The sequence below is a fragment of the Bemisia tabaci genome, chromosome 10 (genome assembly GCF_918797505.1).
Source record: "Bemisia tabaci chromosome 10, PGI_BMITA_v3".
Classification (NCBI taxonomy): Eukaryota; Metazoa; Arthropoda; class Insecta; order Hemiptera; family Aleyrodidae; genus Bemisia; species Bemisia tabaci.
In genome coordinates this window covers 16043372-16063545 of record NC_092802.1, presented here as the reverse complement: position 1 = coordinate 16063545, position 20174 = coordinate 16043372, and the positions used below count along the sequence as shown (strand labels likewise).

General features: G+C 40.9%; 1 protein-coding gene across 1 annotated transcript in view; it reads left to right on the top strand.

Annotated features, from left to right (window-relative positions):
* Positions 1-20174, top strand: part of LOC109037710 (transcription factor Sox102F) — a 291991-nt gene that overhangs the window by 94112 nt on the left and 177705 nt on the right. The window contains exon 2 of the mRNA XM_019052503.2: positions 2498-2543. Within this exon, the coding sequence (XP_018908048.2) occupies positions 2498-2543 (46 nt within the window). The remainder of the gene's footprint in view (positions 1-2497; positions 2544-20174) is intronic.

Below are 20174 nucleotides of genomic sequence, written 5' to 3'. Positions count from 1 at the left end.
TTGGGTGACGAATTCTGGGTGAAGCATGACCGACCCCGCGTTAATTTTTCATCTTCGGTTATTGAACAATCAGCGATACATGCACATTCTAGCATTACATAACGCAGCCTTGAACATCCTTTTCCTCCTTGTAACGCACTCGTAACGCAGGCTTAGACCCCCTCTCCTCCTAGTGCGGTACGTATATTATGTACGGCACCTTAGTGGTATCTATCCATTTGTCTCTGGGCTAATCCCCACGAACTTTTTTCGTGAGCAGAGCGGAAATCACACGGATGAAGGGGGACCCTGGGGGGGGGGGGGGGCATTGTCAGGGGGCGATGCGGGTGCAATAACTCGCGCTAATCCGCAGCTCGGTGCGCCGCGCCGCTCCCGCGCGCACAATCGGCGTTAACTCGACGTTAATACACCGCCCATTGTCGCCTATTGTTTCACGCGCATTCCACCTGTTTAGGCCCGTGATTAATGCCTTCCCACACCCCCGCCCCTCCCTACCCTGCTTCCCCCTACCCGGCCGCGCCTAAAAAACTCGAGACCCCCCCCTTCTCTCGCGGCCCCCGAAACTGAGTCGGTTTGCGTCTTAATTCACTTCTCATTCAGTCTCCGGGCTAACTACGAGGTAGCGGCGAGGAGGGGGAATTCTCCAGGAGTTCATTCAGAGCTCGGTGAGCTTACGGCACCGTTGTCAAATTTCAGCAGAAATATTTAATTAAAAACAAATGAATATTTATATTAAATATTCTGTATGTAAATATTTTTTTTGCGATTGAATACCATACATCTTTTTTCCGGGGAAAAAAATTTATTTTGTGAATTATTTCTTTGTTGGATTTCTATTTAAAACAATCGGAATTCCCTTTGTTCCGATGCGATTCTTGTTACGATCGTCACAATCTCATCAGCACAAATCATCAGTACAATTTTTTTATTTTTTTTTTCGATTGAATATCATACATTTTTTTCAGGGGAAAAAATTATTTTGTAAATTATTTCTTCGTTGGATTTTTATTTAAAACAATCGAGATTCCCTTCGTTCCAATGCGATTCCTGTTACAATCGTCACAATCTCATCAACACAACAGGAACTCCAATGTCACAAACAGAGAGGAAGCCGCGAAGAGGAAATTATTAACACCCCGAGAAAAAATTTCCTGTTGGATCGATAGGAACTCCTTTTAACATGCTGCCACAAAAATGTCTCGTTGAAACAACAATAAAAAGACAGCGTTCATCAGAAAGGAACTAACCCACGTTTTCGAAAAAATTGAGTTAAGAATGCTTTTGAGCTCCTTTCGTTGAATATATTCCCCTGCCAAAAACTCAGTCGAGAAAAAAAAAGTTTATTTTCTACATTGAGCTTTATAGAGAAATAAAACTTCAAATCTCTCTTTCTCAGAATCAACTTTATGTGGGTTAGTTCCTTCCTGTTAAACTCGGTCCAAATCTTCTTGTTTGGAACAGTAAGCTTACACTGAAAAAAAAAGAAGCCAAAAAAATTGCCGCCAATTTGCCGCCGAGAAGTTTTTTTTTTCTCTTAAATGAAGAATTGTTCTGCTTAATATAAGTACTTTTTTGCTTAAGCATTATTATTCTTGTATCAAGAATAATTCAGCTTAAATCAAGATAGAAAAAAATTCTTAGCGGCAAATTCAAGAATCATCATGCTTAAACCAAGCATAGTTTTTTTCAGTGTAATTTAGTTATAGAGACTTCCAGTCAATTTGAAAAGATTTGTATTTAACTAAAATTTGTTTTTTTTTATCATCTTATTACTAAAGATAATATTCATGTGTCCTTCATATCTCTCCGTTTTTGATTACACTTAATCTAGCACTTTAATACACTCTACATGACAACCTTGGAGTCTGTGCATTCCCCTAAGCCCGATTTACATTGTCATGAAAGGAAGTCAAGGATTTTATTGTGACGGTGACTCAACGGAGTATTTCAGCTCGTTCTTAAGCTGACTTAAACACCCAAATAGCACCTTCAGTCGTAGTCTATGACGTCACTATACATAAATTCCAGCGCTTTGAAAGAAAAAAGGAAAGGAAAAGGGATCCTTTCCCCGTAACTGTTCGCGCAACCCGTCCGACAAATAATTTTAACGTAACACAATGCGGTGCTAAGGAAGAACGCCGTAAGAACATTCGAGAGTTGCCAAATTTTCCTCCAAAAAATATTTATTTTTGAGGAAAGTTATGATTATTTTTCCTTGAAATTTTCGGGAACTTTCGGTGAAACTGCGGACAAAATTATCTGAAAAATTGGAGGAGAATAAATTTACGAATTTTCTCAAAAGTTCGTGATTTACCAAAGGAAATTTGGCAACGCCTGAAAGTTCATAAGGCGTTTTTCCTTAGCATGGCAGAATGATACATCGCACTGTGCGTTTGTAATGAGATAAAAATAAGTGTGTATACTTCAGGAATTCTAACATTCTCTAGGAGCACTATTTTGAAAAAGCATTTAAAATTTGTACTCTATATTGTTCCAGGTCAGGACCGAACCCGCTACTCGACATCCGATCCACGCATGAACTCGTAAGTTCTATTTAAATTTTTTTTCTATATACTGATTTATATACATATTTTGTAGTGGGGTGGACTAATGTGAGTAGAGTTGTGAAGAGTCGAGAAGTATCTCAGAATCTAGAGATTATCAATTGATTAATCGACTATACAAAGCGCTGAAAGACCAACTGCAAGGAACAAAATTACTATTTCGACCCATACTGCCGTACTAAGGAAGAACGTCGTATGAGCCTTCAGACGCTGCCAAGTTTCCTTCGATAAAAACCAAAATTACTGGGAAATGTGTGAATATTTTTCCCCAAAATTTTCAGATAATTTAGTTCACTATTTCAGCTGAAATTCCTGAAAATTTGAAGGAAAAATATTCATACAATTGAGATGTTGCATGTGTGAGGAATTTTCGATTTGACTGTTGATTCTTATCTAACAGTTCGCGAGAAACACGATGGTGCCACTGGTTTTCTCTGAGATCAAGTTCCAAACTCAAAAAAAAGCTCTCAAGTTGAGGCCAAAATGGAGGGCATATCCCACCCTACCCCGAGAGTCCACCTCTGCATCAAGACAAACTCTTCATGCAAAGATAGGGAACAAATACATTAGCAGGGTTGCCGTGTTTTCAGTTTTGGAGTCCCCAAATAAAGTGGCAGCCCTGTCAATGTATTGCTCCCTATCTTTGCATGGAGAGTTTGTCTTGATGTAGAGGTGGATTCTCAGGATAGCATGGGATATCCCTTCCATTTTGGCCTCAATTTGAGAGCTTTTTATAAGCTTGGGAGTTGATTTCAGAGAAAACCAGTGGCACCATCGTGTTTCTCGCGAACTTTTACGTAAGAATCAACAGTCAAATTGCAAATTCCTCACACATTCATGTAACATCTCCATTTCAAGGAAAAATATTTAAAAATTCCTTAATAATAAACATTTTATCGAAGGAAATTTGGCAACCCTCGCATGTTCATACGGCGTTTTTCCTTTGCACGGCAGCATAGAACCCGCCAAAGCACGATCCCATCTTCAGTGAAAGCACAACTGAGCCAAAGATGCTCTCGAAAAGGTCAGTTACCTTCGGTTGAAGGCGGGAAGAGCCGCTCGATCCTCAAGCTCTAAGATTGTCATCGCAGATATAGAAATCATAACTCCCCAACTTCCGGCGTCTATTTTTTCCCGGCCGAGGCCGAGGCGATTGTTTCGCTTCAAATCAATTGGACGCCGCCGACCCGAAGTGACCAAATATTCCGTTGCAACGAGTAAAAAAAGATACATGCACAACAGAGGGGGCAGGGCCCGGGGTGGGCGAGTTATTTTTATCGGGATCCGAGCAAGCGATTGTTGGGCCGGAAATGAGCTCGAGTTGAGCTAGCTGCAGTGTTTGTCAAGAAGAATCTGGACTGTAAATTTAAACAAGGGAAAACGTTAATTAGGAACATATTACTCATAACCTGCGCGAGCTTATTCCGGCTCCGAGAACACGGGCGGTTGTAACTCGAGGAGTCAGTGCACTCCGTCAAATGCATCTGTTGGAATCGCCGTGTTAAAGCGATGGAACAATAAACAAATAATATATAAGTGTCTTTAGTAGGTAGAATAATAAACAAATAATAATACCAATAATTGAATCAGTGAGTTCGAAAACACACCACCTCGATTACTCGAAACTGCTCAATTTTCATAAGAGACGCGGTCAATTTTTATAAAAGTCATTGAAGTTAGCGCATCTGTTCCAACTTGGACCTTTAAAATGCCCTTAAATGCTTGTATTTTGGCACGAAAAATCTCTTCCTTAGACTAATTTCTTCATTTACTGTTCGGTTTCGTGTGTGTCTTTATTCTTTTCATTTTTCCGAGTTGGTGTGTTTTCGTTCTCACTGATTCAATTACTATCTTTATTCGCGAATATCGTATAAAACAATACATGCAATGTGTCCCATACTGGACAGTTTCACTTCTCTATCCCTTATCTTAAAATCAATAAAAATATTGGAATTTGTGTACATAGAAGATTAATAAACACTTAAATTAAAAAAAATAAACATAAAAATAACCAGGGTAAGATTGAGAGTACTACAAGACATGTTCTCTCATAAAGATTACACGCAAAATAAGTTAAGCATGTTGAAAATGTAGAAATTAACTTTTGAGTCAGGAATCAGTGCTTATAGTTTGCATTAGAATCAGTGGATCGGAAGTTTCACCTCTGGAACAACCAAAGTTCATGCCTGTCTCAAATCGGCCATTAAATACATACGACACGTTGATCAAAGTGGGCTCAGTTGAAATTAAAATATTAACGGAAACTCATATTGCCTACTCCATCACATGAAGGCAAAATCCCCAAAAATCTTCGTGTAGGAACTCACACTATGCCCACCCGATCGACTTCGCATCATCTCCTACCATTTCAATTTTAATGGATACCACTATACGTGTTCCTAGGAGCGCATGTTGCCTATTCAACTGGATGAAGGCGAACCTGACGGCCTATGTGGAATCATTCAGAATTCGGCCTAATTGTTCGTGTCATTGCAACTTTGGGAATGATAATTGAGTTATGATAGTTGAGTATAGTTGGCCGGGGTTTCTAATAAACTTTTAAAGTCATGGAATTTATACGGAGATCCAGAAAAGTCACGGAATTTGAGGAATAGCGTGTCGGCTTCGGGACTGAAACCTATGCCATTCAAGAAAGCTTGAACAATTTCTTACCGTCTCTTCCCATAAATTGAATCTCTAAAAGCGGAGGTTGCGTTCAAAGTTCAGCCTAGTTCAGCGTACTTAAAACATAATTAATCTAATTAGCGTTTCATACTCGAAGGTGAGAAAAAATTAAGACAGAGTCAGAGAATTGCCAGGGATATTAAAAATAGAAATATAGGAACAATTAAAAAAAAGTCAGAGTAAAGTTAAGGGCAAAGGGATTGAATATGAAAAAAATCAAGGAAACCCAGATGTCATGACTGTGTGTTCACACCAATTGAATCGGTCAGTTACAAAAGGGCCCAAGCGCCAAAAATGCATGAGAATTCGAGTAAAATGGTAATAACCGTTTTAACTGACTCTTTGTATATCTCAGAGCTCTAAAATATGAAAGAGACGAATTAGTTAATCACATGAATAAGTAATCTGCAATTTAAAACGGGTTTGGTTCATACAGTTTCGATACTGTTTTTTCCGTATTTTTATATTTTGCACTTGAGCCCTTTTGTAACTGACCGATTCAATGATCAAAAACGTTGAATTTCTGCCATTCATTTATTATGAACAATCTATTCTAGGTAAGGAACACAATCCAGAACCCCTTGTTCATCCAGTGCATCGAAAGTTACGCATCAGTTCCTATTCTCAAGATTGACTTTTTCTTAATTGTTAAGAAGCAAGAGCTAAAACTTCTGAATGCCAAACTGTCGAGTAAAAGCGCCTGTTTTCTTCTCAAAATTAGAAAAATTCCTCTCACGAAAACCTCTCTCTTCTTCTAATTACCGCATCCCGGTCCAAGCATGAGAGAGACGGAAATACTCTTCGTCTCGCGTGGCTTCAGACAACGGCACCAAGATTGACGAGGGGTAAAACCGAGAAAAACAGGAATGAAAGGTAGCTGTCGGGGTTGATTCTTCATCCCCCGCCCCTCCCCTCCCACCGCTCTCAAGAGAAAGAAAGTTGAATGGCTCCGAAGAAAGGGACGAGGGGGAGTGTGGTGACGTTGTGTGTTTTGCGATAAATAGATTGATCTGCCATTTAAACCAATGGGAAAATATCGAGCATCAGGTTGTAGCTTAATAATCGATTCTTCACCGTAGCTCCAATGGAAAAATATCGATAGTCAATGATCCGCGCCTCGCCACTGAGGGAGTGGGGGGAGAGAAACAATCTAAAGACGGATTACGAGAAGAAAAGCTCTAAAGCACAGGAAGAACTTTCGATGTTGTCAATTTTGGAGCAAAGCTTGAGGTATGCTTCGCTCGATTAATATTTTCCTCAACATTGCGCCCATTTTTTCGACTTTTCTCACCTTCTGTGAATGTCCACTAAGCTGGAAACGGCTTTCTATGATTTGCGATAAGGTACAAAGTCTTATTGGACACTTTAAAAACTCGTAAAACTGTATTTTACGCCATGTATTTTTGATGATGATTTTGTCAATTTTTGGCAATGATGGTGAGGACTGGTTTTCTCCTAATTTGGAGGTGCTAAATGGGTTTATTCCGAAAACCTCTGGTGCATTTTTTAGCAGCTTTTATTATGATCTTCATTGTTTTTATTGAAAAAACTCCACCTAAATCTTAGTTGTAGATGTAGAATTTCCAGTTTCAATTTCTGACATTTCTTGCGTTAACCTTTAAAGCCGAAAAATGCAACACTTCAACCGAAGTTCGAGTTGTCCATACTCTCCCTATAGTGTCGTGCTAAGGAAGAACGCCGTATGAGCATTCACGAGTCACCAAATTTCCTTCGATAAAATGTTTATTTTCGGGAAAAGTTATGAATATTTCTCCGAGAAATTTTCAAGAACTTCAGTTAAAATTGCGAACAAAATTATGTGAAAAATTGGAAGAAGAATATTCCCAAACTTTCCCGAAAATTCGTGATTTACCAAAGGAAATTTGGCAACGCCTGAAGGTTCATACGGCGTTTTTCCTTAGTACGGCAGCATACCCTTTCTATAAAGGTACTCTAATATAAAGTAAGTTTCGTAAGAAATCCGACAACACCGAACTTACTGTGACACGTTCACGTTCGGGAGAGAACTTTTTGTTCGGGGCTGTGTTTTCTTTTCTGAGACTATCAACGGGTTGTCAAGGCGGGCGAGGGGGTCGGGGAGGGAGCACCCTTAAGAGGTCGTGATTAATGACTCAGAGCATTAGCAGCCATTGATGTTTTTCTCGCCGTGTATTGTCGATAGGTTCCCGTGCACCCCCGAGCTTTTTCCCACAATGCCACCCCCTCCCCGTCAGCCCCCGCCCGACGCGAGAGCTTTTATCCCGGCTCATGCTAGTCGAGGGGGCGAGGTTTTCTAGTGTTTTATTCAGACGTGGTGACTCGGAAATGGAGCTCGCAATTTTTCCTCCGTTCTTGAATTTTTTCCACTTTCCTTTCTGGAGGATTTATTTTTATTGCTCTTTGGTTTCCGTGAGTGAGTGAGGAACTGTTGGTGAATATAGAGCGTAATAGTATGTATTTTGTCTCAGGTAAATGGTCAATTCAAGTGTTTTTTTTTTTAAATCCCTCGGCTGGTAGTCAGATTTTGAGGGTTTACAAACTCTCATAGACGAATCTGAGGGAGGCGCATGGGGCGCACGCCCCTCCTTTCTCCCCGTTCACCCCAAAAAAAAAAGAGGAAGAAACTGGACACAAAAAAAGAAGGACTTTTAGATTTGATAATTATTCATGGCGAAATTGACTAAAACTACAGATTGGACGCTTTAGAACTTCGGAAATTTTCTGAAAGGAGCCTCCTTAATATGAGGCCTTAAAGGCCTTCTTAAAGGAGGAATAAAGGCCTTAATATGATTTGCCACTTCAAAAAAGGTGATACAAGTACCATAAAAAAAAAACCAAAAAAAAAAATGTGATTTTGACGAACTTTAAGCCAACTATAGGACCAACCTTAAAATTATCAATTCTTGCTCATATCTCCTTTTTTATTTCGCATTTTTTGCAGTTTGCGAAGCGTGTTAATTCCTAGTAAGGAGCTAACGTGAATCATATGCGGCCTTCTTAAAGAAAAGGACTGTTTAAGAGCGACTGCAACTACGGTCCATAATTTCCGTCCGAGAAACGATATAAAAAAAAAAAAAACATTTTTATCACTCAATTTTTTATAAATCCGGCAACGTTCATTGCAATTGAGCGATCGGCCGCCGTAAGTACATACGCGCAGGATGCTCAAACGTGAATGAACGGGGACCGTGTGTGAGGTCGCCACCGGGGTCCCTGCCAAAAGCCACCCCCCGCCCCCACATCCCCCCTTTCCGGGGTCCCTGAACCGCCGAACCACCTCACGATTCATTCTTGGTCGGGGATTGTTAATTCATTACGGCAAGCGTTATCTTTCGCCACAGATGACTCTTTGTTCTCGCGACGACGAACTCCGAAAACCCCGCTCCTTCGCGAAACAGCAGTATGTGTATTTTTAACTTGAGCCGCGGTTGCCACTAGGGGTTGTGCGCCTCGTGGCGCACACACCATTTCACGTAGTGTTGTCTTCCGGAGGAGACCCCGGCGTCCCAAACAAAATAACTAATTGTATCCTCGCTAATACGCGACCGGGCATGCTTAAATTAACTCCGTTGCACCCTCCCCTCGCCACTTCGCCCCCTCACCGCCTATTAGGAATATGAATGCAAGCGTGCATAACACAATTATACACTTTATTTTCTCCTTTCTTTCTTTCGCCAATTAAGCGTTTCCTTCGGGGTATTTTCGACTAATTTCTGGATTCTATCGCGGCGGCGCGGATGGGGGGGGGGGGGGGGGGGGGCTCGTTTGACGGGAGTTTAATCGGGCGTCGTCGGGGCCACGAACTTTGCCACCGGTTAGTGAGATTGATGAGTGATCTGCCGTGCTGAGGAAGAACGCCGTATGAACCTTCAGGCGTTGCCAAATTTCCTTCGATAAATCACGAATTTTCGGGAAAGTTTGTAAATATTCTTCTTCCAATGGAGATGTTGCATGTGTGAAGAATTTGCGATTTGACTGTTGATTTTTATGTAACAGTTCGCGAGAAACACGATGGTGCCAATGGTTTTTTTCTGAAATCAACTCCCAAGCTCAAAAAAAGCTCTCAAGTTGATGCCAAAATAAAGGGGATATCCCACGCTATCCTGGGAGTCCACCTCTACATCAAGGCAAACTCTTTATGCAAAAATAGGGAGCAAATACATTGACAGGGCTGCCACTTTATTTGGGGACTCTAAAATTGAAAACATGACAACACTGCTAATGTATTTGCTCCCTATCTTTGCGTGGAAAGTTTGTCTTGATGTAGAGGTGGACTCTCAGGATAGTGTGGGATATCCCCTCCACTTTGGCCTCAACTTGATAGCTTTTTTTGAGCTTGGAAGTTGATTTCAGAAAAAACCAGTGGCACCATCGTGTTTCTCGCTAACTTTTACGTAAGCATCAATAATCAAATCGCAAATGAGCCTCTAGACAGGGTAAGAACTGGAGGCTCTAAGCACATGATTCTGCATCAGAATTTCGCGTAGAATTCAATGGTACAAACGGGAATTCATGAAACCAACTAATAAGCGAGATATTTGCGTAAATAGACTGCGCATTTTTGTAAATCCCGCTCGCCTAATATACGAATGACGTCACATTTGTAGCCAATAGGATTGTCGCAGCGCTGCGCAGCGCCGACTGAGCATCGGCCATCGAAAACGTCCAACGCTCCCAACGCCGGGATCGTAAACAAACGAAAATTGATAACAGGAAGGACCCAAGCACCCAAGCAACTCGAAATCTTTTAATTTTCATTAATTACAGTCCATGTTCGACTTCAAGAAAGCATTTGACAACCATTTTCCTCGTATTTTATAACCTGGAGCCACAGCCTATCGGCTCATTGTAATGTGCACTCTGAGAATCAGTTCCACAAGTCCAAACCCTGACATTCTTTTCTTTGACCATTCTCTTTTCATTCTCGCCACAATTTAAGTGTTATGCAGTTTCTTTATCTAAAATATGTGGTCTTGAATTCATTCAGGAGTCAGAAGTTTACCTTTCTTTTAGTATTACAGCCCTTTGACCCCTCAAACTTCACCGATATGACCTCATGTAGTTCAAGGTTTCTCTGGCCCGAACCGAGTGATTACACATCTGAGGTGTGTCTCATGGTTCTTCAAATTAGCAGTTTAGAACTAAATTAGGGACTGCAGTGACTCAATCCAGTTCTGCTTTCTTGTTCAATGTTTGTTATCAGTGTCTGTTCTTTTACGTGACCAATCTAGTGCATGCACTGTTACGCTATAAGTACAGGTATTATTGCTTTTTTCCTGCTGTCAGACCTTTTTCTTAAGCCTGCTGATTCACCACAGAATCTGCCCTAGTTGTGTAAATAATTTGGTGTGTAGTTATTGAGTTAATACCTCCTTGCGGTGATGCAAACTTTCTCAGATCCGTCATAAGTGGGTATTGCATTTAGACGCTCACTCGGACCAGATGAAATCACTGCTCTAGCAGCTCCAAATTTATACTTTGATCTCTGATTCACTAATAAATAACACTTTATGGTGTCATTTATATTTAATCAGTTCAAAGCTAATTCGACAATGAATCATCAATGGTCCGATCGAAAAAGGAATTTTCTGGTGCGTGCTATGGCTGAATCGACACTACATTCAATTTTCGAAAGCTTTAATCAGGACATGACCATCCGTCTTGAAGTGAAAATATATTTCAACCATTCAAGTAGTTCAAAAGGTAAGACATCTGAAGTTACTAAGGTATCACCAGGGTACATACGGATCTGTTGTTGGACAGTTAGTGTGAGTATGCTTACGTTTGTGGATAATCATTCATGGCAAAAAGAGGATGTTAATGACAAGGCTAAACTGGGAAACCACTTACCTAAATTCACAAAGATTCAGAGTTCCTGTTCCTCTTAATTTCTCAATTAAAAAATCATTCAACAAAATCTCTGAAATGTGATATTTTTCCTCTACATGGGCAGAAAATTCAGTAATTAATTCAAACAATATGCTGACTTGCTTCCCTTTGAAAATCTGAACTGGATGTAGAAAGTTTGAGCAACGTATTCAGGATATGTAATTTACACGTTTTGCAAATGATACCTATGTTTGGCCATTAGATTGGTTTGAGAAGTAAATGTTACAAATGTCATCCCTGGTCAATCTGAACTGTTTTTCCCAACTTGTTTTCATGGTGGGATGTAATTCTATGACTTTTCAAGATCCTTTCATCTTTCGGTACCTGAAAAATTCAGTGAACCAAACGACTTTCATTAGGAATCGTTGGCAACTTTACCATTGAAATGATTCTTAGGTGATTTTGAATGGAACAATCTTACACAAACTTTTGTTGAGCAGGTTTTACTCGCCCTGAATTCTTAAAAGAGAGGAAAAATATTTTCTTAACGCTTGGAGGATGACCTAACTATGTTGCTGTAAGTAGGTGTGATCACTTCATTTCATGAAATTCAGTAAGGCTCGTCGCTGCATGAAACACATAAAACATACTGATTAAGAAATGAATCCTCAAATAATTAGCAACTGTTTTGTGCAATATCTGTTGATTAGCATTTGATGATAACTAGAATACAAAAATTCTGAAATTAAGAAACCAGAAATAAATAACTACCAGAATGGTCTTATCAGATTTTCTCTGAGACAAATTTCCATATTCATTGATGAAGTGTAGCGTGCATTTGAATTCACAATGTTTGGAATTTCCAATAGCATTTAAGGCCTGAGGCACAATTCCTTATCTTTTAAAGCAGGGAAGACACCTTGGACCCTCCATCATTCGTAACTCACAGCTTTCAGATTGGTTCAGTCATGTCTTCGAGCAGAAAAGCCCTTTAAATGACCAATTTCCACAATTTTATAACTTCACCCACTTGAGATGTTGTATTCCTCTTTAGATATATGGCAGGAGAGTATATTCTGAAATTTACAGGACACACATCTCTTCAGAAATAGGAGAGTGCTAACATAATTATTACTTACCAACTACCAGTTCCTGATGAATTTTTTTAAGGTTCATGCTTTCGAAAGTTGAGTTGTAGGTAATGTCGATTCAGCCGTAGCACACACCAGAAAATTCCTTTTTCGATCGGACCATTGATGATTCATTGTCGAATTAGCTTTGAACTGATTAAATATAAATGACACCATAAAGTGTTATTTATTAGTGAATCAGAGATCAAAGTATAAATTTGAAGCTGCTAGAGCAGTGATTTCATCTGGTCCGAGTGAGCGTCTAAATGCAATACCCACTTATGACGGATCTGAGAAAGTTTGCATCACCGCAAGGAGGTATTAACTCAATAACTACACACCAAATTATTTACACAACTAGGGCAGATTCTGTGGTGAATCAGCAGGCTTAAGAAAAAGGTCTGACAGCAGGAAAAAAGCAATAATACCTGTACTTATAGCGTAACAGTGCATGCACTAGATTGGTCACGTAAAAGAACAGACACTGATAACAAACATTGAACAAGAAAGCAGAACTGGATTGAGTCACTGCAGTCCCTAATTTAGTTCTAAACTGCTAATTTGAAGAACCATGAGACACACCTCAGATGTGTAATCACTCGGTTCGGGCCAGAGAAACCTTGAACTACATGAGGTCATATCGGTGAAGTTTGAGGGGTCAAAGGGCTGTAATACTAAAAGAAAGGTAAACTTCTGACTCCTGAATGAATTCAAGACCACATATTTTAGATAAAGAAACTGCATAACACTTAAATTGTGGCGAGAATGAAAAGAGAATGGTCAAAGAAAAGAATGTCAGGGTTTGGACTTGTGGAACTGATTCTCAGAGTGCACATTACAATGAGCCGATAGGCTGTGGCTCCAGGTTATAAAATACGAGGAAAATGGTTGTCAAATGCTTTCTTGAAGTCGAACATGGACTGTAATTAATGAAAATTAAAAGATTTCGAGTTGCTTGGGTGCTTGGGTCCTTCCTGTTATCAATTTTCGTTTGTTTACGATCCCGGCGTTGGGAGCGTTGGACGTTTTCGATGGCCGATGCTCAGTCGGCGCTGCGCAGCGCTGCGACAATCCTATTGGCTACAAATGTGACGTCATTCGTATATTAGGCGAGCGGGATTTACAAAAATGCGCAGTCTATTTACGCAAATATCTCGCTTATTAGTTGGTTTCATGAATTCCCGTTTGTACCATTGAATTCTACGCGAAATTCTGATGCAGATTCATGTGCTTAGAGCCTCCAGTTCTTACCCTGTCTAGAGGCTCATTCCTCACACATGCAACATCTCAATTTTCGGGAAAGTTTGTAAATATTCTTCTTCCAATTTTTCAGATAATTTTGTTCGCAATTATGACTAAAGTTCTTGAAAATTTCTCGGAAAAATATTCATAACTTTCCCCTAAAAATTTTGCAATTTTCAAATGTAGGTATAAGAAAAATGGAATTTAGAAAAAGAAATTACCTACAAATGAGAAAAGGCAACAAAATTTCTCATTTCCCGAGAGTATAGTAATTTCTAATTTTGTCGTCTTTCAGTGATACAAGAGACAGCACCTTTAATTAGTCGAGTTCAGAAAGAAACCAAACACGCAATTAGGCCTGGAACGGCGCGGCGCGACTTAGAGAGAAATGATGACAGAGGACTTGGGATGAAAAGGAGAAGCCCTCTGCGCGGCGGTCGGCATGTAACACATATCAGCGCCTACAAGACTGCACGAATTCTTCACGCATTGCATCAAGCACAGTGCAGTCACTGCAGTCAGCGTGAAACGGATAGTGCCTACAAGAATGCATGAATACCTCACGCATTGCGCCAAACACAGTGCGGTCAGCGTGAGACGCATAGCGCCTACAAGACTGCGTGAATACTTCACGCATTGCGTCAAAAACAATGCAGTCTGCGAGGCGCGGCGGCGGAAGTTAAAATCATTAATCCACATTTATGTTTGTTCATCCATAATTTTTTCGTTCATTTCTTATGAATGGAAGACCTTGTCCACACAGAGATAGGTTTACGGAACTTAACTTTCGCGCAAAGTTCCGTGAACTTATGCTAGTAGCGTTGACAGGGATTTCCCAAAAAATATTGTCCAACACAAGTAAACGCGTCTTCTGCATCCTTCCCCCGCTGGCACGTTCACTCGATGGTTTTTATTGACGTTTCAAAACGAATGAGAAGGGGACGGCAAAATACAGGCGGCCCATAGGCGGCAAGTATAGGTAAATCCGGCCCTAGTGCTGATTGCAAAAGAACGACTTAATTTTTAGTCCCGTAGCAATACTTTGAGCCCTTTAACCTTTTAAAGTCGCATGTAAAGTTTGAACACTTGAAAATGAACTTTTTCCCTCTTGTTTTCTCAATATATACATAAAAATGTCATTTAATGCTTTCTGGGATATTGCACCAGAACTTTGGCAGTTAACTATTATATTTCCTCTTATCCTCTAGATTTCCATCGGAACTTTTTTGGTATTGCTGAAAAATGTAAGAGCCATTTCAAAATTGCTATTTTTCCTTTTCTTGGTTTCGTATTTGTTTTTCATTATTATTTTTGCCTGCTACCGCACATTATAAAAAAAAACACATTGGATCTAGAGTCCAGACTCTTGAAAACATTGATAAGAAAAAATACTCTTGATTCAATCGGATTTTCGCTTGAATCAAAACGAAATCCGCTTAATTCGAGAGGCCTGGTTTTTAATTTAAACTAGATTATGATTGAATCAAAAGTACTTTTTCTTGTCGTTGTCTTTCAGAGTCTGGACCGTAGATCCAATGTTTTTTTTTTTTTTTTTTTCCAGTGCAATGTAAATATTCCTCTCTGCTGAGCGAGGAAACTTCTGTGGAGAGAGGCAATGCGTTCAACCGTCCCTTGTCGACTCTAAAATTAAAAAAATAAAAAATAAATAAAACAGCGTATTTGTTGAATTTTAAAAGTTAAAACCCACCCAGACAGTGAACAAGTTCGAAAGCCTATTATCACACAGTCCCTTGTCCACTTGTCCGCAGTCATCCTTCCGATCGACTCTTCGTCCTTTGGGCTACTCTCTCCGCGCGGGGGAACGAAGGACAAATCAAAGCAAACAGACAAACGCAACCTGACAGAGGACAAATCGCTTAACAATGTGCACAAGTGGTCGGGTATGATCCCCTAACCATGAAATGGAATATCTCCGGTCAACGCTGCAATTAAGAGCTCGCGCAATTGATTTGTAGCCCTCCCGGCTGTGGTTTTGCTTCGAGAGAGGAAAACATTTAGATGACGTAGGGACAATATGTCACAGAGTCGTCGCGCTGCTAATCTGCACCGAAAAAAAATTCTCAACGTTTTTACCAAGGTCTGTTGGTACCTTTACCATCTCACTTTTTTTTACGAATTATTGGTAATTTCACCAAGACAGACTGGTAAACTTACCTAAAAACCGGTATTTTTACTGTTTTTTCTAGGTAAGAATACCACTTTTATTGGTAATCAATTCCCGGTACCTTTGTCATTTTATCTCAGTAATTCTACCACAGTCGATACAAAATATTGGCGTGTTTACCGGGGTCCAGTAAAATTACCGAGAAAGTTCAATAATTTGACCGAGATTTCTCAGTAAAATTAAGAATTTCATAAATGGTAATTTTACCAAGAAAAAACTGGGATCAAATAGAACCCTGAATTCTTGGTAATTTTACCCTCATCTTAGTAAATACACTGAGATTTTATTTTCAGTGTATATATTAGAGTCGTCGCACTGCTAATCTGAGCAACGTAATCGGTTGAGGCAGGATTTAAATTTTTTTTTATAAACGTTGAGGTCAATACTGTAATTGTTCAAGAGGGTTACGAGTTCAAAGCAATCTGAGTATTCAGCATGGATCATGGGAGTAAAAGTTGTGGAAAAATACATGAAATGCTGAGCTGAGCCCTCATGGCCTCTCACAAGGTACTTACTATACTCATATTATAACCTACAATATGATTATATGACAAGCTTGGGTGGCTGCACTGTGAGCAGATTAAATTTGCGCGCCTTCAATCACTGCTGATACCACAAACTGTACCAAGAATCTAGAAGGCACTGCACTACACTGCACTAGCAAAGGCGATAAACTTCATTCTGGAAACATAAATTGGAAATCTGATTGGGCTGGAATTTTTTTAATTTACTCCGAGATTATTTCAGATAAATAAGCAACGAATTTGAGGTCTCATTAATTTCATAGGTCTAGATAATAAAGCCATCCCCAAATATCTGCTGGTGAAGTGGAGGGATTCAATCAGAACTAAATTTCACGATGCTTCATTTCATCACACGTTTTATTTCGTAGACAGAGAATTAAACAACATACGATTGTAAACTTTTTTGTGAAATGCCCCTATACTTTATCAAAAAACACTCACAAAAATTCAAGTCGGAATGTTGCTTAAATTTTCGAACATGAGGAGGAATCAGGCAAAATCCGACGTGGTTGGGAAAATCCACAATAAAATTGACAAAAAAACAAACAAAAATGTTGCCCAACCTCCTCTCATGTTACATTTTAAGAGAACAAGCATCACAACGCCTTGAAATTTTCTGTGAAATTTTCTCGTGAACGCGGACGGTATGTCCATATAGCCCATAGCTACTTTTTCCATGGGTGGAGTTTTTTTTTTTTTTTTTTTTTTTTTTTTTTTTTTTTTTTTTTTTTTTTTTTTTTTCCAGGGTGCATTAAAAAGAAGAGTTGCTTCTCATAGTAAATAGCTCGATAAAATCACGATGAGCGCATCGGAAAAGTCTGATGTACAATCCTAACTTCACGATGATCTACGTGTGGAATGCGTTTCCTTGTGGAAACGATTGGACGTTCAATTAGGCTGACTCTGGTCAAATAGTCCAATTCAAGGGAATCAGGCGTGATAATCAACAATCGATATGATTCCATTTGAGGCTATGGCAAAGGATCGATTATATGAACCTGTTAGTTGCGAACACCCTGATAATCGATATTTCTTCATAGGTTTCAATGGCATATCAATCGATACATCCCAGAAAAACGAAACCCTCGGAGAGGACAGGGCATTTCAAGCTAGAAACTCTGCTCTTTTGAAAACACAGGCATCCCTTGAGCCGGAAAAACCCCTGCCCGGAAAAGAGGTGCGGGCATCGGCTCCCCTGTCCGTAATGAACGGCTCGTTTTATCCGCATTTATCGCGGAGGTAAAAGAGAATCGGACGACCCGGGGGGGGGGGGGTAGACAGGGGAAAATGAGAGAAAGATCCGAGGTAAAAGGACGATCGGAGGGGGGGGGGCGGAAAGGAAAGAAAACAACCCCGCACGACACGAATTGTATTTTTTCGCCGCGAATAATGAAAGGTTTATTTTCCGCGTCTGTTTATTTATCGAACTCGGGAGGGAGAGAGAGAGGGGGGGGGAGGGTTCCTCGGGAAAATAAATAGGTACTCAGGTATTATATTTGCGAAAGAGGAACAAAGATAAATGATATTACAGCGCGGATGATGAGCATGAGCACGGCAGCGTTTGAGGATCCGCGTCTCTTTGGCGCGGCATCCCTTCCGGGAGGGGCGAACGGGAGGGGAGGGGAGGTCGCGTCCGCGAGGGGGGGGTGGGAGGAGGAAGGAATTCATCGTTTATACTTTATCTCATTAAAATGTCCCCGGATCCTCTCATTTAACATTTAGTCCGCTGCGATCTCCGGATGTTTTGTTCTGTTTACTCTTTCGTTTTGATTCCGCCGGCTCCCAACTTCATCCCGTCCTTGTTTTCCCGGAAACTCCCGCGCGGACCCTGTTTAACTGCATTAAGCCCTGCTCCGGCCGGCTTCTTCGTAAACCCCTTGAATCCCCGGACGGGGCCCTTTTGAAGTGACAAATCTAATATAATGTATGTTCGCGTCGTCCTGCTCCACCGTGCGAACGAAGAACCACGTATGTCCCGATTGGAGACCTCGTCTGGATACGCGGTTCCTGCCCTGTAGCCAGGATCCGGAACGGGGTCCTGGAATAGAACTTCGGCCGAACGAAAACAGGTGTGTTTTACGAATGACCCCGTAGGATCCCTAATGAGAGAATCTCCGGGAGCGAGTGGATTTGAATTAAAATCTTGTCTGAAACATAGGGGAAACTGAGAGTGTTGTTTACATCATGAAGGAAAATTAAAAGATTGTATTGATGTAACTACGTACTTGCAGACGGTTATCTTTCCAATGACGTCTAATTGTTTCGCCTTCATTTGACTGGTTAGGCAGCACGGGCTCCCAAGAGAATGAATAGTGGTATATCATCGAGGGTTAATTTATGTGAAAGGAATGCACAACTTCACTGCAGATATGCGTTAGGTTCTTGCAACGTAATTTCAAATTGATTCGCCTTCATCTGCCAGCACAGGAGCACGATTAGTGGTATATAATCAAAGTTGAGCCCGTTCGAAAGATTTCATGGACTTTTGAGTAGGTGCGCACTCAGTTCTAGCATCGCGATGTTATTTCGCATTGATCCGCCTTCAATTGGGAGGATAGGCACCACGAGCTCCCACGAGTGCGAATAGTGGTATCTCGTCAAAATTAAGTTCGGGTACAAGAATTAAGTGCCTGTTCAGCAGATACGCATTGAGTTGGGTAGCTGATTGGAGGTCCAATCGTTTCGGTTTTTTCTGACCGGGTAGGCAACACAAGCTCCTAGGAGAACGAATAATGTTTTACCAAAATTAAACTTTAGTATGGTAGATATGGGAGCCCTGGCAGGGCTCCCATTCCATATCCGTCAAAAATTCCGGGATTTGGAACTTTTTTCTTCCGATTTCTCCCACTCAAGACGTCAAAAGTTCCGGGATTGCTTTAAGATTTTTTCAAAATTTCCGAAAAAGTTCGCCAGGAAATGCAAAAGATCCGGAACATTTTGGGTATTCCAAAATTTCTGGGAAAAATTCAGGAAAATCCTAAAAGTTCCGGAATTCAGTACTAACCTAACCGAACCTAACTTGAGGGAAATGGGAACGTCGCAGAAAACTAAAATCTTTACCATTAACCATACCAAAAACCTTAACCATTTTGTTCCGATTTCTCCCACTCATGACGTCAAATTTCCAGGATTGTTTTTAGATTTTTTCACAATTTCCGAAAAAGTACCGGGAAATGCAAAAGATCCAAAACATTTTGGGTATTTCTAAAAGTTCCGGGAAAAATTCAGGAAAATCCTTCAAGTTCCGGAATTCGGTACTAACCTAACCTAACCTAACCTAACCTAACTCGAGGGAAATAGGAGCGGTGCAGAAAACTAAAATCCCAAATCTACACTAACTCTTTCACTCGAAGCGATGCATCACGAGAAACGAAAGGTACACAATAGCGAGAAGTAGGCGGAAGTCGTTCCCGGGTTCCGCACGGAGAATGTATCGCGTCGCGAATAAAGCGGGGGGCACAATAGGATCCTAAACCCGGACGGCGCAGATGGGCGGGGGTGGAGGGGGGCCGCGAGGGAGCCACGCCATTGGCGCGCGACCGGGCCCCGGCCACGCCCCCAAACCCCCCCGGCCTCCACCCCGCCGCGACCGCAGAACAATACGACGCCGCTGTGGAGAACAAAGAGGAGGAAAGACAACGCCTCGCTTCGGCCGGCCCGAGCGTCGAGTTGTGGGTGGGAGGTTCAGATGCGAGAGCTTTCAGGGCTTTTCTCGGGCGAGTCTCCCCGTTTGCGTCGGTGGCGTGGCGTGCTTTGCGATATATCGATTGATCTGACATTTAAACCTATGAAAAGGATCGATAGGGTGTTCGCAACCAATACCTCAAGGTGATTCGACGGTTGCCATTTTTTGTGTCAGAGCGACGTGCGATATATCGCATCAATTCGTTCCATAATTGCAGCTACTTCTCATTTTTTTGGAATTTTGAGATCGCGCCTCTGTTGTCATGAGACTAAAAAATTCATGTAACAAATTTGACAAAGAAATTAAACGTATTAAAGGCAGGGTTTTTTA